General features: G+C 34.4%; 2 protein-coding genes across 6 annotated transcripts in view; one reads left to right on the top strand and one right to left on the bottom strand.

The window, feature by feature from the left end:
* The window catches only part of LOC135690899 (uncharacterized), a 24,798-nt gene extending 8,571 nt beyond the window's left edge, over positions 1-16,227 (top strand). The window contains exons 4-5 of the mRNA XM_089116155.1: positions 577-717; positions 2,153-16,227. Coding sequence (XP_088972281.1) covers positions 577-717; positions 2,153-2,410 — 399 coding nt within the window. The 3' untranslated portion in view covers positions 2,411-16,227. The remainder of the gene's footprint in view (positions 1-576; positions 718-2,152) is intronic.
* On the bottom strand, positions 8,974-25,005 carry LOC135690559 (uncharacterized). Of its 5 annotated transcripts, none has more exons than XM_065208148.2 (13): positions 24,819-25,005; positions 21,454-21,502; positions 20,302-20,799; positions 18,888-19,243; positions 18,614-18,671; positions 17,791-17,888; positions 16,986-17,133; positions 16,591-16,767; positions 14,216-14,439; positions 13,312-13,419; positions 12,848-13,040; positions 10,476-10,597; positions 8,974-9,441 (listed from the first exon to the last, which is right to left on the bottom strand). In XM_065208148.2, the coding sequence occupies exons 1-13, from the start codon at positions 24,972-24,974 to the stop codon at positions 9,094-9,096; spliced, it is 2,535 nt and encodes an 844-aa protein (XP_065064220.2). In that variant the 5' UTR covers positions 24,975-25,005; the 3' UTR covers positions 8,974-9,093. The 5 variants fall into 5 exon arrangements, with proteins under 5 accessions (XP_065064220.2, XP_065064221.2, XP_088972277.1 ...); XM_065208149.2 differs by having other exon boundaries at positions 18,888-19,240; XM_089116151.1 differs by having other exon boundaries at positions 18,888-19,237.

Genomic DNA, 25,005 nt, shown 5'->3' with positions numbered 1-25,005 from the left:
TAATCGATATATAACAATTTAAGTGTTTATGCAACCGTGAGATAGAGGGTTTATGTATAAAGATACCTTGAGGGATTGACTTATTTGTTGTCGACGAATTGGTTTTATCTTTTGTTAGCTGTGAAGAAGCGCTTTATTTGCCTATGTTGTTTGTTTACATCATAAGAGAAGATTGAATTTTTAGTGTTATCGCTTGGCAAAAAGCTTTTAAGGATCGCTCATGACCCTCGAAAGATATGCAGGAGGAGATCTAAAGAATTTTATTTTTTCTATATGCCCAAGACTTCCATAATTTGTATTTTCTTGTTTAGAAAGAATGCTTGAAAGAAATTACTTCTGGAACCATTTAATCTAGAAAGCAAATGGAAAAGTCTAAATGAATTGAAGGCAAAAGGCATATCCTGTTGGCCTGCCACCGAGGCCACAATGCTCTTAAGTTATTTACAATTTTCTGGAAATTCATTAATAAAGCTTAAAAGATTATTACTTCTCTTTATTTCAAATCTATATAAGAGTATGTTTCCAGCCAAAATCTTATTTTTTTTGTTCAAATCGTAATTTTACTTGTTCTTGCAGATCACAGTTAAAAAGCGCGGTAGGCCAAAAGGCTCAAAGGATAAACAAAAACGATTGCCGAAAGGCTTTAAGCAGCTTAAGCTGATTAAAAACGCTGAGTCGCAATCAGATACTGATTGGTTAATCAAAGCAAGAAACATGGTAGGTCTCATCGGCTGCCTCTAGGTGTAATTTAATTGATTATGGGCGGACAAGATTAGAGTTTTAAACAGGCTAACAGGAATATTTTATTGGAAAATTTTAATGTGTGATTCAGAATAAATAGTGGCCCACAATTATGTCTTTGAACAGCATCACAAGTGAACAAAGATTGAACAAAGTGCTTTAAAATGAACATTACAGCTCTAAGAATGATCTTAGAAAATATTTAAGAACGCCCCATAAGTCGACAAGGGCTAAGAGTGAATGACTAGAAAATTTGAAAATTTGTTGGAAAACATTAAAATTTGATTTTGACTTAATAGGAGAACTTATAGGAATAACCCATGAAATTGTGTCAACGAGGATTAATAATTGGTGTGGGGCTGGCAGAAGCATGTTGTTGTCAAGCTTTAAAGTAGAATTCAGAATAATTAGCAGAGCTTTTGGATAAGCCTGCAAAGTATTTAAACGATTCATCAAGTGATAAAAAAGATGGAAACTTAAAAACATTGCAATTAGAATAAACAGTGGCGGACACTTGGGGGGGGCGAGGGGGGGTGACCGCCCCCCCCAATACTTTAGAGGACAATGGTCTTTTGTTCTAAAACAATGGGAAATGTGACGTCATCTTATTAAAACAACAGGCTTGCCCCCCCCCAATATTTGATCAAATGTCCGCACCTGAGAATAAACAGGAGAAATTAAGAGGGTAACACGTGAAAACATTCGAACGAGGACCACGAATGGACCGGGGCTTGCAAAATGTTTTCAAGCAACTTTCAACCCTGCCTCTACATGACAAATGTAATGGATCAAATTGATAGTATGCAAATTTCGATTAACAGAAGACTAGCTCCCCTACGAAGCCCGCTATGCGGGCTTGCCAGTGGCCCATGGTAGAGTATGCAGATTAGCCTCGGAAAAGACAAGAGGTGTATTAACCTCTATCTGAAAAAAATTGGCTCCGCACTGGTCACGTGATAAAAAATTACTCGCACTCCTGTGACTATCGCTAGGAAGGGGGAAGCCTCTACCCCTTCTCTATCTCAGGCCAAGGGTATGCTACTGGTTTCTAGGTGAAATAAGAGCCTTGAATTGGCCTTTTACTGGGCAAGCTCGGAAGTTAGTCATCTGACACAGGTACTACCCCCCCCCCCCCCAACCCAAAAAAAAGCACCTCCCCTGGCTGGAGAGAATGTTTCATTTGGCTGTTTTCAAGATAGTTGATCCCTCTCGTGAATAAAAAAGGAAAATCGCTCCATGATGACTATCTAGGATCAATCTGAATCTTAGCCCGGGCTGAAATCTGTTTCGTTATCAGCTTATTTTATTGAACAGAGAAGGAAATATCACTCATTTTCCATTGAATAGTAAACCATTTCATTCGCCTATTGCAGTTGTTTATTTCTGAATACAATGTTTATATTCAAAATAGCTGTCACAAAGTGAGGGAAGCTCTGGAGAGCCCAAGGTTATCCGGAAAAGAGGAAGGCCAAGAGGTTCCAAGAATAAATCTGTCTTGCCACCCCTATTTTACGCGGAAGATTTCGATGATTTTGACAGTGACGACAAGGAAGAAACAAACAGTAATCTTGTAGATGCTTTCTATATTCCCTCCGAGAAAAAAGAAAAGTTTTCCCTCATCTTGGAAGATATAAATCAGCGGATTTTGGGGCAAGCTTTCCATGTGTGAAGCTGGCATTTCAGATACAAGCACTACTTTGTGGGGATGTTTATCGCTACAGATACAGTGTTTATTGCTCTCAGGCTGCGCTATCTGTCTGAGCTATCATACATTAAATCCAGCTAAAAAGGACCTAGGATTTTAAGAAACTAAGAATTTTAGAACCTACAGGCTGTCACTGGACGTTGTACCCTGAACATCTATTGTGACGAGACATCTCTGTTTCAAGGCATGATTGAATGAGTTGATCACGAAAAAGAAACATTTAGATAAGCTTCGAGTCTGTGCTCGTGCCAACCCCACTTGCATTTAAAAAAAAACCTAAAAAAGTCTTACCCTTTAAAAGGTAGGTTCCTGCAGAGATTCCGTAGAAAGAAATTGAAAGTTGAAAGAAGCCGAGGCGTTTGGATTCATACCTGTTTGCTGTTAGTATGAAAGTCTATGAACAGTGAGCTAGCTATAATGGGTGTAAGCTGTACTTTTTAGAAGTATTTTTGTATAGGATTTCGTGAAATGATCTCTTAATTATCAACTGACCATGAATTTTAAAAGAGCTTTTGAATAGCTAAATATTATAGTATTTTTACCTTACTTTTCATGCAGTTAATTAGTATAAAATCGCCTTCTTTTTGGAACCTTGAAGCACTGGCTAAGGAAGAGATGATTGAGTTTTATAGTTACATGGCATATTTTACCTAAAAACTGCAGTCTCAAAGATATATTTTGTCTCATTCCTCTGGCCATCTGATTCATTGATAAGGTAGTTAGCATCGAGATTATAAATGGTCGCTAACCTATTTTTTGTGCAAATTAAAACTGAATATTGTATTTTGATGAACCCATTCTATGCATATTAAGTCTTGCGTTAACCTTTGAAGGTGGCAAAGTATTAGCTAATTAATCTGCTATTATGTGGGGAAAACTGAATACCATAATGTCTTATTTCTTTACTGCTTTTAAAAAACAATACATCAGCTGTTTCCTCAAATCAATATTTTTATTTTCAGTTTATTCAACTACCTAAACAGCACCTCTTAAATATACACCAAATAAAAATATGAAAGAAGTATTTTCAAAACATGTTATGCCTTTTTTCAAATTCATTGTTTTCTTATTCTAAGCATGAATAATATTTAACATACAGTGAGCTCTGAAAATGAAAAGTTTTTCTTACAATTCATAAAGACGTTATTATTTATTTTTTGTGAAGTAAATATTTGCCTGGAAACCAAGACTTTTTAAGCTCAGATTTGGTTTTAATTTTAGGTCGGATACAAGTTTTAATATTATTTGTAATTGTATTTTAGACTTTACGGAGAATCTAAGTTTGAAAAGGATTTTACCGCAGAATTTAAGGGACTTTACCGCAAAAATCATTCCGGGGGAAACTTTACACCCATAGTCGCCAATCACGGTCAAATCCCTTATAAAATGTTTTGTCATTATGTCATTTATATAGGAGCACCTTTACTTGTTTTTTGAAAAAAAATTGAAAAAAGTTTAACGATTTTTCTAAGCCTATTGCCTTACTATTTGACCAAAAATTGACCCATCTTAAAGTTCGTAATTTTTCTGGAAAGAGCCACTTTAATTCAAGAACTAAAAGCAATTCCTGTTTATTCCAATTTATATAGGAGCAGCTTTACTTGTTTTTTGAAAAAAAAATTGAAAAAAGATTAACAATTTTTCTAAGCCTATTGCCTTACTATTTTATCAAAAAATGACCCATCCCAAAGTCCCTGATTTTTTAAAAGGAGGCACTCTTTTTCAAGAACTAAAAGCAATTCCTGTTTATTCTAATCATATAGGAGCAGCTTTACTTGTTTTTAGAAAAAAAAATTCAAAAAAGTTTCACGTTTTTTTTAAGCCTATTGCCTTACTATTTTATCAAAAATTGACCCATCTTAAAGTTCGTAATTTTTCTAGAAAGAGCCACTTTAATTCAAGAACTAAAAGCAATTCCTGTTTCTTTCAATTTATATAGGAGCAGCTTTACTTGTTTCAAGAAAAAAATTTCAAGAAAGTTTAACGATTTTTCTAAGCCTATTGTCTTATTATTTTATCACAAAATGGACCCAAGTCAAAGACCGTGATTATTTTAAAAGGAGGCACTCTTTTTCAAGAACTAAAAGCAATTCCTGTTCATGCCAATCATATAGGGGCAGCTTTACTTGTTTTTACAAAAAAATTTGAAATCACTTTGACAATTTTTCTAAGCCTATTGTCTTACTATTTTATCAAAAAATGGACCCATCTTGAAGTTCGTGATCTTTTCAAAAAGAGCCACTTTAATTCAAGAACTAAAAGCAATTCCTGTTTATTTCAATTAATATAGGAGCAGCTTTTCTTGTTTTTAGAAAAAAAATTTCAAAAAAGTTTAACGATTTTTCTAAGCCTATTGCCTTACTATTTTATCAAAAATTGACCCATCTCAAAGTCCGTAATTTTTTTAAAAAGAACCACTTTAATTCAAGAACTAAAAGCAATTCCTGTTTATTCTAATCATATAGGAACAGCTTTACTTGTTTTTAGAAAAAAAAATTTGACGATTTTTCAAAACCTATTGTCTTACTATTTTATCAAAAATTGACCCATCTTAAAGTTCGTAATTTTTCTAGAAAGAGCCACTTTAATTCAAGAACTAAAAGCAATTCCTGTTTATTCCAATTTATATAGGAGCAGCTTTACTTGTTTTTTGAAAAAAAATTTAAAAAAGATTAACGATTTTTCTAAGCCTATTGCCTTACTATTTGATCAAAAAATGACCCATCCCAAAGTCCCTGATTTTTTTAAAAGGAGGCACTCTTTTTCAAGAACTAAAAGCAATTCCTGTTTATTCTAATCATATAGGAGCAGCTTTACTTGTTTTTAGAAAAAAAAATTCAAAAAAGTTTCACGTTTTTTTTAAGCCTATTGCCTTACTATTTTATCAAAAATTGACCCATCTTAAAGTTCGTAATTTTTCTAGAAAGAGCCACTTTAATTCAAGAACTAAAAGCAATTCCTGTTTATTTCAATTATATAGAAGCAGCTTTACTTGTTTTTAGAAAAAAAAATTGACGATTTTTCAAAACCTATTGTCTTACTATTTTATCAAAAATTGACCCATCTCAAAGTCCGTGATTTTTTTTAAAAGGAGGCACTCTTTTTCAAAAACTAAAAGCAATTCCTGTTTATTCTAATCATATAGGAGCAGCTTTACTTGTTTTTAGAAAAAAAAATTGAAAAAACTTTAACGATTTCTCAAAGCCTATTGCCTTACTATTTTATCAAAAATTGACCCATCTTTAAGTCCGTGATTTCCTTAAAAGGAGGCACTCTTTTTCAAGAACTAGAAGCAATTCCTGTTTATTCCAATTATATAGAAGCAGCTTTACTTGTTTTTAGAAAAAAAAATTGAAAAAACTTTAACGATTTCTCAAAGCCTATTGCCTTACTATTTGATCAAAAATTGACCCATCTCAAAGTCCGTGATTTTTTTAAAGGAGGCACTCTTTTTCAAAAACTAAAAGCAATTCCTGTTTATTCTAATCATATAGGAGCAGCTTTACTTGTTTTTTGAAAAAAAAATTGAAAAAAGATTAACGATTTCTCAAAGCCTATTGCCTTACTATTTTATCAAAAATTGACCCATCTCAAAGTCCGTAATTTTTTTAAAAAGAACCACTTTAATTCAAGAACTAGAAGCAATTCCTGTTTATTCTAATCATATAGGAGCAGCTTCAATTGTTTTTAGAAAAAAAATTTAAAAAAAGTTTCACGTTTTTTTAAGCCTATTGCCTTACTATTTTAACAAAAAATGACCCATCTTGAAGTTCGTGATTTTTCTAGAAAGAGCCACTTTAATTCAAGAACTAAAAGCAATTCCTGTTTATTCCAATTTATATAGGAGCAGCTTTACTTGTTTTTTGAAAAAAAATTGAAAAAAGATTAACGATTTTTCTAAGCCTATTGCCTTACTATTTTATCAAAAAATGACCCATCCCAAAGTCCCTGATTTTTTTAAAAGGAGGCACTCTTTTTCAAGAACTAAAAGCAATTCCTGTTTATTCTAATCATATAGGAGCAGCTTTACTTGTTTTTAGAAAAAAAAATTTCACGATTTTTCAAAACCTATTGTCTTACTATTTTATTAAAATTGACCTATCTTAAAGTCCCTGATTTTTTTAAAAGGAGGCACCCTTTTTCAAGAACTAAAAGCAATTCCTGTTTATTCTAATCATATAGGAACAGCTTTACTTGTTTTTAGAAAAAAAAAATTGACGATTTTTCAAAACCTATTGTCTTACTATTTTATCAAAAATTGACCCATCTCAAAGTCCGTGATTTTTTTTAAAAGGAGGCACTCTTTTTCAAGAACTAAAAGCGATTCCTGTTTATTCTAATCATATAGGAGCAGCTTTACTTGTTTTTAGAAAAAAAATTTCAAATATAGTTTCACGTTTTTTTAAGCCTATTGCCTTACTATTTTAACAAAAAATGACCCATCTTAAAGTTCGTAATTTTTTCAAAAAGAGCCACTTTAATTCAAGAACTAAAAGCAATTCCTGTTTATTCCAATTTATATAGGAGCAGCTTTACTTGTTTTTTGAAAAAAAAATTGAAAAAAGATTAACAATTTTTCTAAGCCTATTGCCTTACTATTTTAACAAAAAATGACCCATCTTAAAGTTCGTAATTTTTTCAAAAAGAGCCACTTTAATTCAAGAACTAAAAGCAATTCCTGTTTATTTCAATTATATAGAAGCAGCTTTACTTGTTTCTAGAAAAAAAAATTGAAAAAACTTTAACGATTTCTCAAAGCCTATTGCCTTACTATTTGATCAAAAATTGACCCATCTCAAAGTCCGTGATTTTTTTAAAGGAGGCACTCTTTTTCAAAAACTAAAAGCAATTCCTGTTTATTCTAATCATATAGGAGCAGCTTTACTTGTTTTTTGAAAAAAAAATTGAAAAAAGATTAACGATTTTTCTAAGCCTATTGCCTTACTATTTTAACAAAAAATGACCCATCTTGAAGTTCGTGATTTTTTCAAAAAGAGCCACTTTAATTCAAGAACTAAAAGCAATTCCTGTTTATTTCAATTTATATAGGAGCAGCTTTACTTGTTTTTAGAAAAAAAATTTCAAGAAAGTTTAACGATTTTTCTAAGCCTATTGCCTTACTATTTTATCAAAAATTGACCCATCTCAAAGTCCGTAATTTTTTTAAAAAGAGCCACTTTAATTCAAGAACTAAAAGCAATTCCTGTTTATTCCAATTTATATAGGAGCAGCTTTACTTGTTTTTTGAAAAAAAATTGAAAAGAGATTAACGATTTTTCTAAGCCTATTGCCTTACTATTTTATCAAAAAATGACCCATCCCAAAGTCCCTGATTTTTTTAAAAGGAGGCACCCTTTTTCAAGAACTAAAAGCAATTCCTGTTTATTCTAATCATATAGGAGCAGCTTTACTTGTTTTTAGAAAAAAAAATTTGACGATTTTTCAAAACCTATTGTCTTACTATTTTATCAAAAATTGACCCATCTCAAAGTCCGTGATTTTTTTTAAAAGGAGGCACTATTTTTCAAGAACTAAAAGCAATTCCTGTTTATTCTAATCATATAGGAGCAGCTTTACTTGTTTTTAGAAAAAAATTGAAAAAAGTTTAAATATTGACCCATTCTAATGTTCATGAGTATTTCAAAAAGACCCACTCTTATTCAAGAAGTAAAAGCGATTCCTGTTTATTCCAATCATATAGGAGCAGCTTTAATTGTTTTAAGAAAAATTGACAAAAAATTTAACGATTTTTCTAAGCCTGTTGCCTTACTATTTGATCAAAAATTGCCACTTTAACTCGAGAACTAAAGGCAATTCCTGTTTTTTCTAATCATACAAGAGCAGGTTATCTTGCTTTTAGAGAAAAAATTTGACGATTTTTCGAAGCCTATTGCCTTACTATTTGATCAAAGGTCCACCTATCTTAAAGTTTGTTATTTTATCAAAAATAGCCATTTTAATTCAAGAACTAAAAGCAGTTCCTTTTCTATTCTAATCATATATGAGCAGCTTTACTTCTTTTTAAAAAAACAAACTCGGAAAAAAATTTAACGATTTTTTTAAGCCTATTGCCTTATTATTATTGTCCCGATTTTAATCACCTTGAAATTTCACTCAGACCTGAAAAAATTGTTTTTGTATGACAAAATAATGATTTTGAATCTCATATAATAGTATGAATCTTAATGAGCTTTGGAAAGAGATTTTGCTTTGAGCTCAATGCAAGCATGCTGAAATGTGGTTGAAATATTGCAAAGTTGAGGGATAGAAGCTAGCGGAAATTGTTGGAAGCACTTGGTCTTCAGCTAAAGCCTCTTCATATACCATTAAAGGTGTTTGTGAAAATGCCTTTAGATTCTTGTTCTCGGTAAAAAAGACAAGGGCTGAGTAAAACCATGAAAATTCGAGGCATTTAGTATTTTTATGGTTCTAGCAGTAACTCGAGTCTCATGAAGCTTCTCGATAAGTTCTTCCATCCGGAAAATGCAATTGTTCAGAAAGTAGGCATAGTTTCAGTAAAATAAATCTGAAAGGTAAGAACCGCAATCAAGTTAAAAATACTTTTCCAAAAAGTCACATGAAATTAAGATCGACTTTACAGGTCCACGGGGAACAAAATAAAATGAAGTTCTATTTACATAAACCATCTACCTTCGAATTGAAAATTTGCCCCGATTGTCTTCATCACTACTTGAAGGTGATGAGAAAGCTGGTGCTTTGTGGTACTGTGCTGGTAACTGACGCCCCGCACGCTGATCATTCCGCGGTGACCTTTGTCTGCCAATTGCTGACGGGCCTCCTCCAAAGCGCTTATTTTGGAACCTTCTTGGACTGCGCTGATCCCTTCTTTCTCTCGCCCTATCATCGTTTCCCAACTCCATTTGTCGCTTTTGTCGTCTTTCCTCTCGTTCTCTGTCACCACGTGCTTCTGCTTCTTCGTTTAATTTTTGTCTTTCTTCTCTTCGTTGTTCCCGCTCTTTCTCTTTTACAGCAATCTTAAAGTAAAATAATTCCCTAAATAATGGTTTGTAAAACATGACTTTTTAATACAGTGCAAAAGTATTAGTCCAATAGAATCCACAGTTTATTGTTACCAAAGTGTTTCAATTACTTCTGGAACATCATCCTTTTCAACATAAAGCAATATCCTTCAGCAAACTTGCTAATTGTGATCCTTTTGGTCTTTTGGTCTAATTCTCATAAACACAGCTGGCCTTGCAACAACCAACCTCTAATGATCTATCATCGCATGATTTACTCTAAGTTTGTGAAATACAGTACTTATTCAATCATCCGGTCTTCTCGGGACGCGGGATTTTAAGATTCGCGCTGATAATCCGAAATTCCGGATAATTGAAAATATACAAATAACGGCAGAAACCAGCGTAAATAAAAAAGACGAGTCTTGTGAAAGTTTGCTTCTAAGCACACATTACAATCTAATGCAGCTAATACTCTCAAAATACTTATAAAAGATATAAAATGGAAAGCAAGAAAACGCTCTCGATATATTATAAATTTTTCCTAAGGTTTTTCGCATTTTTTACGGACCGGATAATCGAAGTCCGGATAAACGGTGGGTCGGATCAATTACTGTAGGAAGTGCTATCTCCTTTCATTTCATTCTCATTCTCAAATAATTTATCAATTATCACCTGAGGAAGCTTTTTATCGGCAATTTCATCCTCTAAATAATTTCTCAAGATACAACAAACTCCAGCTTTTAATTTCTTGTTGTAAATTTGTTATATGTTTTTAGTCATCTATTGTAGATTGTCTGTAACTTGCTTAATTTGATTATTTCTTGAACCATATATGTACTGTAACTTTAAAATCATAGTTTAACTGAGCCAATGCTTGTCAGCTGTTAAACATATACAGACATGCCTTGTTTATAAAATCAATGTAGGTCCTGTTACAGATGGATTTTCAAGAAAGAAATGGCAATGCGATGATATTTCAGAAGCAATATTAATTGTGGCACAAGCCAAGCTGATTTACTGTAGAAATTAATGTAGTGGCCCTTTACCTGTTCCTTCGTTAACGGTAACCAGTAGATACACGGAGTTGCTTTCGTTTTTCGAAACAGATCATCTAAAAGCTTTCCAGCAGCCTCTTTCTTCTCTTTTGGTTTTGCTGAATCTTCAGCAGCTACAAAACAAAATCAAACGATCTAGATATAGTTAAAAAGACTCTCATTAGTCTTTACAATCAGGGCTTGAAAGAAGATTTTTCTTCCTGGCAGCAAAATAAAAAATCCAAGATTTCCTGCGAAGCTTCGACAAAGTATGAATAATAATGGAACACTTCCACACAGTTTTGGGGCATGTTCACCTTCATGTGTGTTCACATGTTCACATTGGGGCACGTTCACAATTGACGTAACAAGATTTACTGTCTTTAAAAGTTTTTACTTATCTAGAATGGCTAATGTAAAAAGAGAAATGAACTTTGTTTTAGCTTGCTTGAATTAAATTAGTAGTTGAAAATCATGCCCGAATTGCTGGAAATTTGGTATAATAGACGCTGATAATACCAGATGATTGTATTTTGAAAGCTAATCTTCGTTTTTTGTTAGTAGTTTAGAACAAAAATATACAGTTGGTATGTATATCACAAGAAAACAGTGTTCCGTAGAAATAGAGTAACATAAATTTAATGTTCATATTAAAATCAAGCAGTCACGCTAAAAATTTCACAGTCAAGATTTCACGCTAAAAATTTCCTAGCAAACAGCAACAATTTCCAGCAATGAATTTGTGCTAAAAATTTCCTGGCGAAAAATTGCCGGCTATTTTCCAGCCCTGACTAGAACGCTTATAGAACAAGGTGTAATCCTTGCTCACCTCCACATTCAAAGCTGTACGAAATGCATTTGAGCGTGGGGAGGAAGTAGTGTGGTAAACATCTAAATACCATCTTTGCTGGATTTTAGGTAGGTATGTCATAAGATCAATTAAATTAAGGATTGAATGACTATGTCAAAAATACACTCCCCTAGCAAAAGTATTGCACCACCCAAATCCAAAATAGCCGCTAAACAGCTTTTCACAAGGCGACATTTCCACTCAACATAAAAGCTATCATTTTAAATTTACAGTAATGGTTTTGGCAAGTAAAAGCTGCCAGAAAATATCTGACACCAGAAATAAATAAATAGTATGGGTAATTTTTTGTCAAAAATCTGAAAAGTAAATAATGAGAAAAGTTAGAAAATTGGCGTACGAAGAAAGAGTTGTTTTGTATTTCAAAGTGGGCTAATTTCTCGCAAAACAGGCAAGTAAATTGGCTGCAGACTATGTTGCTCAGAGTTTAAAGAAACTTTATTCTACGGGCTCAGTTAAGAAAAGTGCAAGGACAGATCACCAGAAATAAAACTGACAAAAGGAGAGAACGGGCCAATTGTCATGCGGCAAGGAGGTATTGGCACTGCAATTTCAAACACAACTTATTGTGAAATGTGGGAATTTTAAGAAAACTCCTTCTGTAGCATTAGTACAAAAAATATCACACAAATATAAAATTCAAATTTATAAAAGAAAGAGCAAGTCTTTTGTATCGGCACGAAATCACAAGTATTGCTTGCAATGAGCTGATGCTCCAAGCAAGTGGCCAGTGCGTCATTAGAAAGATGGGTCATTTCATGTCGAATGGACCAAACTTTGAAGGAGACGTGTGAAAATGTTCATATACGTAAAATAAAAAAACATCCTGAAAATTTCAACATTATATCTGATAGCATCCGAAAGATGTGGTTCTTCTACTTTCATTACATTATCCCTGTTTCATCTACACAGATTACCATTTGGATTAGAATGGTGCAAAAAATTTCCAGGGTAGTCTAAAAACGCAATGCATGCGCAAAATGTTGCTTTGAGGATTTATTCTCATGATAAGGGTACTTAATATTTTTTTCGTCATTACCATTACAGAAATGAAATCTCTAAAAATGGACACCTTCGGGTACCTCCAAACAACAGACACTGCCAACGAACACTGCCAACGGACACCACCAAACCACGGACGCCATCAAAAAATGGAATAACCATTTAATCTCAACATTCATTCCTTCCCAAACAAAGGCTTGTTTAAGTAACCTCTCAACGAGAGAGGGTTTTTACGGCAGATTCGACATTTCCTACATCAGACATTCCCTACAGCGGGAATTCCCTTCAATGAACATTCACTACAAAGAACATTCCCTACAATGGACATTCCCTACAAAGAACATCCCCTACAACGGACATTCCCTACAACGAACATCCCCTGAAAAGGGCATTCCCTACAACGGACATTTCCTACAACAGGCACCCCTTGCAATGAAAAATAACTCCAGTCCCAGCAGGCGTCCTTACACAGATGTAAACTGTATCCTTTTTAGAAGTCCTACAAACAACATACCTCTACTTTCTTTGTCACGTGGTCTCTCATTTTTTCTTGATATACTTTCCTCATCTCTGCTGAGCTCCCTTGATAGACGCTTTCCGCTTGCATCTATACTCGGCTCACCGCTTGCATCTATACTCGGCTTTCTTTCTTCTATTTTCTTCGATGATGGAGCATTACCGAGTTTGCCTCCTGTTTCTCTGTACATCTGCAGGCAAATAAAAACAAAGTGTAAAATAACTTAATTGACACTCGAAATTGTATAATCTTCTTTTAAATTTTACTAGGAAATGTTCCAAGAAATGAACCATTTCTGGGAAATGAACCAGGAAATTTTTGCTTGCTTTATATAAGGTTGTTCGCTTATCAATGCATCTATGGCTGATGCAGTTTACTGATGGCTCCTTAGTACGACCATCGTTACCACGAGAAGTGTGGTAATTCAATTACAAGGTCTTGATAGTAAAAAAGCAAGATACCTCATCGTTCAACGCAAAATCAGCTGATAGCAATTTAGGGTTGGCAGCTGGCCACCTGGTTCCATGAATGGCCGAACGACTTGCAATGGCCTCCTCCTCTGTGGCATACTGCAACAAAAAAATCACGCTTAAACCACAAAAATTGGTCAAATTACGGGGTACGACTATAAGCTTTGTTGTGAAAATCTGATGCACCAAAATTAATTGCAGTATTGAAACTGAAAGCCTAACATTGAAGCCAAGTAAATAGATATCTCAGTTAATAATAAGTCCAGCAACTAATCAGCTCAGAAAATATCAAGCCCAGTAAATATTAAGCTCAGAAAATACCAAGCCCAGTTAATATCAAGCTCAGTAAATATCAAGCCAAGTACAAATTACGCTATTAAGCTCAGCCAATAATAAGGTCAGTAAATATAAAGCCCAGTCAATATTAAGCTCAGTAAATATCAAGCCAAGTACAAATTAAGCTACTAAGCTCAGTCAATATCAAGCCCAGTAAATATTAAGCTCAGTAAATATCAAGTCAAGTACAAATTAAGCTATTAGGTTAAGTCAATATTAAGCTCAGAAAACATCAAGCCCAATCAATATTAAGCTCAGTAAATATCAAGCCAAGTACAAATTAAGCTATTAAGCTCAGTCAATATCACATCCAGTAAATATCAAGCCCACTAAATATTAAACCCAGTTTTCCTTTTCATTCTTCAATTTCATAAATTTAGAGATTGAAAATAATGGAACCTTCAATTGATAAACAAAAAAGAACTAAATTGATAAAATTGAAGAAGCACATGAACATCAAGGCTAAACAGCGAAAAATATAAAATAAAATATTCAAATTCTATATTAATTCAACTCAAATGTATGCTTTTAAGAAAAAATTATAGAAAGTAGACGTTACCGTCACATAACAATGCGACTTAATGTGATTGATCCAAAATCCATCCTCGATTACTGTTCCCGATTTGCTCAAAAACTCTCTCAACTGTCGCAATGTGAATGGCCTTACTAAATTACGAACGCTAAGAATTCGAGACGGGTCATTTTTTGCCGGGCTGGGCGATTTTTCGCGCACGAAATCGGGGTCTTCTGAAGACACTCCAGGTAGCAGGGACACTTTCTCATCTAAAAAAATGAAAGAATCATGTCATTCTAAATGCTTTGGGAAAATCTACTCACAAAGCTTAGAACTTAAGGTCTACTGACTTGAAGCTGGAGTAAAAATAACACTGATGCAAAGCTTCAGTTGACTTTGTGACGATAAGCTTCTTAAGAATATTTTGATTTGGTATTTACGATGTTGCCTAAACGAACAATAGATTGGGACACATATTTGCCAATTCTTGGAAAAAAGAAACGTAAGGTGATTGAAAATAGATTTTCGGTTTCTTTCAGACAGTAATTTGAAAACAAGGAACATTTTTTGATTATTCTAGATTGAGTTAGAGGTGGCTATATTTGACAAGTAGCCAATCATATACTCATCCCATTCGATTTCTGATACGAAGTGATGGATTTAAATGAAAACCATGTTGATGTATACCATTAGCATCGACGTTGGTGGACTGAGAAGGGAACCAGAATGTGATCCATGATTCCATAAATATACAAACATAAACTGACCACATTCAACACTTAGTCCCAACAGTCGATCGTCCATTTAGAGTTGCTTGTAGTTTTCTCAAGTAGGCAATACAGTTTTCAGATAAGGCAGCTGTATAAATTGAAGAGTCATACACAGCTGTTAAATCGTTCATTTGAAGCTTTTGTACTACAATGATTGATTTCTCTTAGAAAACATTCTTTTCCAGTCACATCAATGGGTACATAAAATCAGCACTTTAAACGTCGTCTGAGTGGAACACTACGAACACTCGAAGTACTGCAAGCAGCTCCGTATTATTTTTGTTCGATTATCATGTCCATTTCTGCGGCTTATGCAGACTGATTCCATGGTATATTCGTTGGAACAAACACCGTTAACAATCTTGCGAGATGAACAGTGGCAAGAGTTGCAAGGTGACACAGCATTTGTCACGATGCAAGGGTGTCATTACATCAATGCCACAGAGCAAGTGTGTCACTGCATCAAATATGTCCCTTTGGCAATTCTTTATTCCAATCAGCAGATAATTTTGGTCACAGCATGTAATCAGCATAACTTATGACACTGAATGTACAATCAGCAATCAGAAAAGTGCAATTGACTAATAACAGCCGCTTTAAAGGCACTTTCTTTCAGTTTGTGCATTGTCTGTTATTTTGGCTTCACAATGTCATTGAGCAATCAAGCATCCATTAAAGATAGAAGGAAACTCTTTCGTGATTACATGATCAACTGTTTCAGTTCATTTGACAAGAATCCAATGAGACACAAATGTATTGTTCAACGCCATTAGCAACCAACGTCAAGGAAATCGATATCTTTCGTCCAGTTATAATAAAACAATGCAATTTTGACGTCAAAAGACAACACACTGCTTTGCACAAAGTTCTTTTTCCCTTCAGATTGACGTCTTTATTACAAACAAAGGCAGTCCACTGAAAACTCCAATCAAATAGCAGACTTAAATCAGCAGCTTTGAAATTCTTAGGCCAATGAATCTCCTCGCAGAGGTGCAAATCCAAACTCCAAACATCCATCAAATAAGGAGTTACACAAAGATACCACCAATTTTATTCCTTTGAAATCTTAAGATAGTTTGGGTAGAAAAACAGATAACGGAAGGCATGAAAATGATAGCAAAAAGGCAGAAATACTATAGAAAATATTTCCTTGTGTCGGATATAATAGAGACGAAAGAAGTCTATATTCGGATTTAAGATGGAAAAGTTTTTCAGTTCGAGCACCTGACTTTTGACAGAAATAATCAAGACAAAACGAGGCTTCTTTTTAAACGAACAGCTAATTTAGCTTCATGACAAAAACAGCAACTTAATTTGACCCAGATCTAAGAGGAAATTACTTAACGTATTTTAGGGACATAATATACCTTGCTTTCCACAGGTCGAACTTGGGTAGAGTAAACAGATGGATCGATACAAAGAGTTTTGTAAAAAAACTGTGCCCTCCATTGTTGTAGAATATTACTACAGGTCTCCTCAAAAGCTCCATAAACTTGAAAAAGCCCTTTGGAGTAGAAACCTGCAACCATGGATTATTCTCCTACTAAATTTAGCTCAATCTCATTTGTTAACTCTTTACTGGTGGTTTTTTAATTTGTCATTTTCAAGATGCTTATTTAAATCATCAACGCGAAGAGAATAACCGCTTACCTGGAATAATCACTTGGACATTCTGCTCTGGCTGCATATCTTCGTTAATCTCAGTCTCTTCCTTTGACACGGTTGTTTGGAGCTTAATAGTATCTTTTGTACTTATTCTGACGATCCTGCCTCTTCTTACCTCTTTCTTGAAATTTCCTTCTACTAATTCTTCAGGCTCTTCATTTTCTACAAAAGATCAGTTTTGAGAAAGGGTCAGAATCAAAGAAACCACAAAGAATCATTGGCAGAGTCAAGAAAAATACTCTAAAAAATTCTCTAAAAAACAACAAAATCAAGGCGCGACTTGCGCGTGGTCTTTTAATAATGTTTTCTTAATGTCTACAATAATTCTATGAAAAAGCCCCCATCCAAAAATATCAATTGGAGGATTTACGGTATCATACCTTTCAAATTCGAATCGTCCTCAAGCGGTTGTGACGGGTGGTCCACTGTTTCATCGATTTCTCCTTCTTCCATCTCCCCGTAATCAAGACCGAGCCCTAAGGGGTCGTCATTCACAGACGGTATTATTGAAACTTCTGGTATTATTTCCTGTAAAACCAAAGAAATCAGCTACGTAATTGAAGTTTAGCCTTTTATGTTTGTTATCCTTGTTAGATAGAATGTTTGTTAGAATAGTTGTTCGAAGTTCGATCAAACGTAATACTACATTTGCAGGAGGGTCGCTATTTTGCTTGATCAAAATCAAATGCATTACCACACTTAAGATTACAACAAAAGGTGGGGAATTTAAAAACATACATTTTCTGAAGGGTTTGAATTCGGACCGTGTCACCTGAAAGAATGTTATAAAATAATTCTGTGAAAAAAGAGTTCAATCTATTTCAAATTGACAGAGATCCAGCTTTGATCGATTCCTAAATTAATAGTCACATGACAACCGGTTTTTCCCTACCAAAATCATTGTATTTTTGTCAATGATTCAGAATTCATAAACCAAGCCAAAACAACAGAAATCCTTGCAGTGATCGTAGTTGCAAATCTGTTGCCTTCGAGTTTACGTTTAATAAACTTTCCAGAATAGAAATCTCGAGCTCTCAGTTCTTTTCCAACAAACACTGTGTGCAGTAGAAAGTCAATTTCAGTATCTTTAAAGAGTGAATGCTATTTTGTCCGGAAAGGCCATTTAAGGGATTAGCCTGCAAAACTATCAAACGCAGTTGCCTTGATAATATTCAGTAAAAATACCTTAAGTGAATCAGTGCTTATTATAACAGACTCTTTGTTGGCGCTTGAACCCCATCTTCGTTTTCTTGGAACTGCAGTTTCCTGTTTAGAAGAGGATCCTACAAAAGATGCACATGATTATAAAGTAGCCTGTGCTGCACACGTTCACCTTGAAGTCGCTGAAATCAAAAGCGCCCGATTCGAAGCAAATGGTAAAACCCAGGCCCTGGGATCTCCAGTCATATTGCTCCATTACAAAATATGACTAATTGCGTCTGCGTACTACAATTTTGTCTAACTTCAGCCTCAGAATGATTAGTACCTCCATCTGAGCGCATTTGTATACCTTTCTGTTATACAGTGCTTGTTGCCGTATAGTTGCCGTATAGGGAGAAAGGTACACGCATTAAGTACATAGAACAGGATGCTTCTAGGTTGCTAATCCGAGTTTCACCCTTAATGCGATCATCAGGCGATCAGGCATCACTCAAACCGTAAAATTTGGATGGCATACATAGCAACTTAAGAATTCTTTTCAAGCAAGGTAATTCAGAATCTGACAGAGGAAATGCCCCCCCCCCCCCCCCCCAAAATAAAAATGTTGGTATGTATGAAGCAAATCTAAATAGTATTTTAAAAATGCTGCATTAATGTTAAGAAAGACTGCTTTTAAAAGTAACCTACGGGGTTAAATAGTTTCTCTGTGTTCCTAAACAACAACAGACGCTCGAAATTCATGGAACAAAAAACCCATAATATATCACAGAAAGATTCCTTAACAAAATATATCATGAGTACATGTAAATGACAGGATTAAGAAAATAGCATGCAGTAAATACACTACCATCTTCTGCAGCTGGGACGAGTTTTCTCTTCTTTAGCTGGACAGGTGTAATTTGTTTCTGAAAGAAACATTCGTTGTATGTTTTCAATTAAGCGTGAGTGTGACACTTTTTCAGCTTAAAAAGAGGAACAATTCCCATTGCAAACGGAAAGCTTGTGAAAGTCTTTAAGCAACATATTATGTGAAAAATTTAAACTATATGAGAGCTCAACAGCTAATAGCAAAACTTACTGTAACAAATTATGATAAACAGGCATTGTTTTAAGAAGTGTACCTTTGGTTGCTTTATTTCCTGTAATTCAACAGCCACTCCTTTTTGGATATCCTCTTTGTGATTATCATCGATTTCCTTAGTCTCCTCTGCATCCTCATTGCGTGTATTTTCATCATCTTCCTTATTTTCCATAATATGACTTTCCTCTGCCTCAAAAGCATCAGTTTCTTTGTTTTCCTTACTCCCTTCTTCACCTGTTTCCATATCTGAATTATCTTCCAGCACCATCCTTTCTTCTGCTATTTTTTCTTCAGCTTCTTCAACTGTCATACTATCTTCCAGTTTGTCACTTTCCTCGATTTCCACTTGCAGATCTTCATTCTCATCTTCTTCTTCTTCTTCTTTATCTTCTTCTTCTTTGAGAAACAGAAAAGAAATAAGTCATCCCAGATAAGAAATATCCAATTCTTACCCATATTCCGGACATTAAAACGTACTATAAACAGTTTCTCTTTTTCAAGGAATATTGCCATTCAAACCGTGCATTCTAGTTACTTAAAATCAATAATACTGGGGATATTGCGTAAACAAACTTTTACATTCAAGTGTGTTGTGAATGCTAAGGTAACGTGTCCAGCTAAAGCATGCAACGCTGTGGGGATTTTCAGAAACATGTGATTTTTCATGTTATCGCCCCTGCCATTACGGTCGTTCTTTTTAGCTACACTGCTTCGAGGCTAGCTTTTTATGCGAGCAGTTTTGCATCCCAAGAATACTGCTTTTATCTAACATTCCTATCAACATAAATGTAATGAAGGTAGAATATTAACAGCATATTGAAACCTTGCAGTAAGATGGCAAGGATGTTTGGCAAGTCAGATGAGTAAGGAAGTTTGTATTGACAAAATTTGAAATGCAAAATTGCAAATCAAACATCCATCACAATGTGATCATTAAAACTTTCATCATCATTCTTGCCAATTTAAAATGGTTGGAGCCACAAAAAACAACACTTGCATTTTAATGATCAGTGCTCAATGATTTCAAACATAAATATCCTTGCTTTGGCTTTCAGCTTATTTTCTCTACAGACACAGGGTATGGCTTACTAGCTTGACAAACAACCATACAAGGAATGTTTGACAACTGTCAAGCATAGACCTTCGCATTTTTGGATGGATAACATATGATATAAATAGGTAGTTAAAGAGTAAAGTTTAGTGCAAGCCCTCTTTTCAGTATTAGTGGCATGTTGGAGATCACAAGCTCTGCAATTTTTAATTTTAGGCATGTGATGCTAAGCAATTAACATTATAGTATCTGTTATCAAAACTATATTTTGAAGCAAAAACATTAAAACCCTCTATACCTAAGGAGAAAAATGAAAACATCAATTTTTTAAACATTTTGTGGAAAAATTTAAAAAATTATTTACATTTGATATAAAACAAACAAAAACAATAATTAAGATTACCTTTAGAAAATTGTGATTCAGGCACTGTTGGATTTTCAACATCTCCGCCTAAGCACTCCTCCACGTTCTCAGATTCATCATATATGTCTCCTTGGTCTTGACACTCTGCTCTGTTTGAAGTATTGCCCTGCTCATGAGAAAGTTCGTGCACAGGAACAGAGTCTGGCTGATCTTCAACTGGCATTTCATTAAAAGATTCTTCCTCAGCTCCTTGTGTTTGAGACTCTTCTTCACCTCCAAAGTTGGCTCTTTGTGTTACGCTGATATCAGCATCATCTCCTTCTTCAGGCACTTTCTCTGCATGTACATCAGTGTCCTCTTGATCTTTGACCACATCAGTTTTAGCATCAACCTCCTGGTCAACATCATCAATCACTCCTGGTATGCTTCTTTCAAAGTCAGTATATGGATCGTGGAAGCTAGATGCATCACTAACACCCACAGTTCCCTGATCACTAGCATGGCTATCATTCAATGCTTGGGATTCATTGTTGTCCTCTACAATACATATAACCTGGGTTAATTCCCTCAAATAATATATATAAATATAGATTTTTTAAAAACATAGATGCTAATGCAAGGTCTCCATCTATTTAGATAGAGCATCTGATATACACGACAACAATAATAGAAAGACCAATAGATCTAGCAACTTCTCAGTTTTTAAGGGACCCGAATGGAATTTTCATGTTTGCCTATCAAAGCTTCAAAAAATGTTGAGACAGTAAGACTCTGCCACAAACCTCTAATTTGGTAGTAAAATTAAACCATAATTTTTAAACTAAAGCACCAAATTCTTGTTGGAAATTATGGTGCCTTCTGGCTTGACTCATGAACTTTATGAATTGGCTTACATGAATTTCCTGGTTATGACAGCTAATTTCAAAATAGCAAAGCCCTGTTGTTCTATTTCATAGCATTTGTTCAGCTTACAAAAAAAATCAAGGATCCTTTGTAAGACCTTGAGCTACCATGGGGCATAATGCCCTGTTTTTATGACTTGGTGTAATTTTCTTGTAATTGCAATATGTATTATCACCAAATATTTTGCAGACATTGGTAAGTTTTAGTGTGCGCTTAGGTGATGTAAGAAACAATCCGTCTAGCCCATATAGGGAGACATGTCTTCCACTGTTCTTAAAACATAATCACCTGTCTCATCATTTTCATTTTCTGCATCAGCTTTTTCACTCTCAATAGCCTGGAAGAAATACAGAGAGTTTATTAATTAGTATGTCTATAAGTGTTTAACATCCAGACTTTATTGACATTGGTGTGATTTCTCTTGCTAGCCTTTTTTTCATAGATATATTTCATAGATATTTTAGGAATGTGCAAAGAGGAACAAATTTCATTTAAAGACGATAGGGCTTAAAATCTGTACACTTTCTTTTTATGAAACTTTAGCTAAACAGGTTTCACAACATTTTGAGCCTTTACTGGTTATCAATTGACTTGAATAAAGAGTAAATAATTAGTTTTATTGAGTAATAACTTGAATTGTCATAGTTTTAACAGTCTATTTGATATTGGAATATTTTAATTACTCATATATTGTCATTATTTCAATAAGTACCACACTCAGCTGACAAATTTTTATGACACTATTATAGAGTGCCAATAAACTTTAGTTAATGACATAAATAGCAAATCTTGCATTGATCTTTTCATTCATTCTCAAAACATTTGATGCAATGGAGTCCTTAGTTCTATCTAATACTTTCAGAATTCTTAATATTTAGACCATTAGCAACTATCATCATTTCCATCTCTTCTGGCACTACCAAGATTGGCTGATGTATGTTTTGATGAGTCTGGTACATGGATACAGGCCTCTCAGTTTGAAGTGGGTGATTGCATGCCGGCGCCTTGGCCTGTGCTGCCTCTGTGCTGCCCTAGGCAAGATAGGCATACATTTTGCCCTGCACCTGCCTCTCAAAAAGTAGTGATTTCGCATGCCTCTGCCATTTGCATGTTATTACTTTTTTATCAGAAACTGTGTTTTGTTGCTCCAGGAATCATTTTTAAAACTACAGCTTCACTATCGCATAACAAGATATGCAAGTTAAACAGTGAAAAACTATCTTACTTGTTTAGTGCCAGGACTGCTCAAAATATATGTTCCCACCCTTATGATCAGTTCTAGGTAATATTTAAATTAAGGAGGTAATTTTTAGATTAACAGAAGTTAAAAGTCTATCTAGATGAAGCCTGCAGTAAAATGCTGAGAGTAATCCAAAATGTAAACTGGCGTAATCACTTCTCTAATAAAATGCTGTATGAAAACTTACCCAAGATAACAACTAAAATCACCGAAAGACAACTACATTTTGCAGGTCATTGCTGGAGCAGTAAACAAGATACTGTTCTCAAGTTTTTACTTAGGGAACCCACTCATGGAAGGCGCAACAGGGGAAGTCCTGCTCTAACATTCATTGACCTATGAGCCACTACCAGGAGATATGGGCGACCGTGACTTATGGGGAAACTATTTCGTTAATGCTCAACTGCGGTCGCCATGATAATGATATACTTGCTCAGTAAACTACTGAATTTCTATCAGTATCAAAACAATAGAAGTTTCTCTTGTGACTGTTTACAACACTTGAAAGGCAATGGTTATATATATATATATATTCTTTGGGACCACAAGTTAAAAACCACACTGAAAAGCTGTAACATCAATGGTTTGCTTTTCTGAGTGATTTAAACTGGAAGGTATGAAGCACACCCCTTGATGAAGAATTTTGCTTAGAGGCATGATTCCACAATGCACCTGCTAATATCTTTACAGAAAGGCTGGCTGAAACCTTCATTTGACTACTGAGTAAATGAGCATTGCTTGCTACAACACAAACACAAACTGAATAAATTATAACTTTGATGTCTTTGAAAATTTTGTTTTTCCTGTTAAAAAAATATTTTATCATCTGTTTGATATATTAATCATTTTCATTAAATGGTAAAGGATACTTATGCAAATGTCTCAAAATTCTCTTAATTTGAGCCAGAGTTTATTGTCAGATACATCTGATATAATCAACTTAACGTGTTTGCAATTTGTGACAAATTAATGCTCTCCAAGGGCTTCAAAATTTGACTGAGCTATTGAAATGTCATGGTACCTGCTTTTGCATTACATGTACCTTGTGTGATAGGCCTGATTCATCTTTGTTCTGAGTATTTTAATCGCTTTATTCCATTAAAGAAACAAATTTTATAAAATCAATATGGTGAAACTTGTATCTGAATTCATGCAAATTGTTTCTATAAATTTTTAAGCACTATGAAAAATGGAAAAAAGATCTTCTTATAGATGTGCTTATAGACATTTGTCAGCCTGCTTGATTTGCCTGTGAGACCGGCTTGTCTGCTTGCCCAGACTGGCAAAACCTGTATCCTATAACAGTCCTTGTAATATGAATTTGTTGCCTTATCTGTAATATTGATTTCGTGCGATCCAAAAAATTGAACCCTTATAACTTTTATGAGACATAAGGTGAGACATATGTATTACAAGGGGTGATTAACTGTTTTCAAAAAGCATATGAGGTTATCATAAAACCAAATAATTTTTTAATTTCTTTAATTTCTAACACAATGTTAGAAGAATTTCTTCATTTTCAAACAAAATAGTTTAGGAAAAAGCATCTATACATATTTTAGGCCCTGTTGCCATTAGTCTGTTTTCGTATCAAAACAGAGTCATTGAATCTATTTTTAATTGTGGATTCCCATTCTTATAATGTAAAACAGAGCCATTTGAAACAAAAACTAAGTCATTTGATAAAACAGTCCAAAATGGAGTGATTCAAAAATGAAGTCATTCAAAATGCATTGTTTTAATGGGAACAGTAAGAAAAGAGTCAATGACAACGGAGTCATCCATTCTCTGTTTCAAAAAGAGCTCAAACAGAGGATACAAAAACAGATAAAAACAGAGTGAAAACCCTACTACTCTTGCTACTAGCAAGGTCAACATCTCCAGCAATGCCCAAGTGGTGGCCTATGATTGATTGCATCACCAGTATGTAAACAAAACTATTGATTGGTTTTCAACCCAGGGAGTACAAGCAAACCATTTATGTCATAGGTATTTATTCATTAGGTCATATGTTGTTTTGGTAAATAACTGTTTCTTCTATATAATTCAATATTACAAGCATTTTTGTGCATTTACTGTATATCATAAAAAAGTGTGTAACTTGCAAGTAAGCTCCTCCAACCATTATAGCTTATCTTGAAGGCATGTGGACAGACAGAATCCAGAATTCTGAATTCTTATTGGTGGAATGAATAAATAAAGTGATGCATGCACTTGAATATGTACGGCTACTAATTCTCTGCAGTAGTGTAACTGATATAGCATGACTAACAATTGATTATTGTAACCAAAAAGTTTCCAAAAAACCCTCTTTTGTTTTAGGACACATGTGTGCACGAACACGCGTGTTGTGTTTGCTCCGTAGTTTTTAGGCCTAGCTATAAAAGGAATTCTTAACGTAAGGAATATATACCTCTTTCAACCTTTGAATAAGCTTCGCCTTTACTCCAGACCTTTTAAGGCCCCTTCTTTTAAGTTCCTGTTGCAATTCTGGTACGGTATGTTTCGCAAGCAACTCTTCCAGAGGTTGATCATCGGGAAGACTGATTTTCCCCAAGTCTCCCGCCATCTTTGAAGACCTGATGATAAACTGTGTATGC

Source organism: Rhopilema esculentum, chromosome 4 (genome assembly GCF_057945365.1).
Source record: "Rhopilema esculentum isolate cy_ngs chromosome 4, ASM5794536v1, whole genome shotgun sequence".
NCBI classification, from domain to species: Eukaryota; Metazoa; Cnidaria; class Scyphozoa; order Rhizostomeae; family Rhizostomatidae; genus Rhopilema; species Rhopilema esculentum.
The sequence above is the reverse complement of the archived record's forward strand: the minus strand, read 5'-3'. Positions and strand labels throughout refer to the sequence as shown.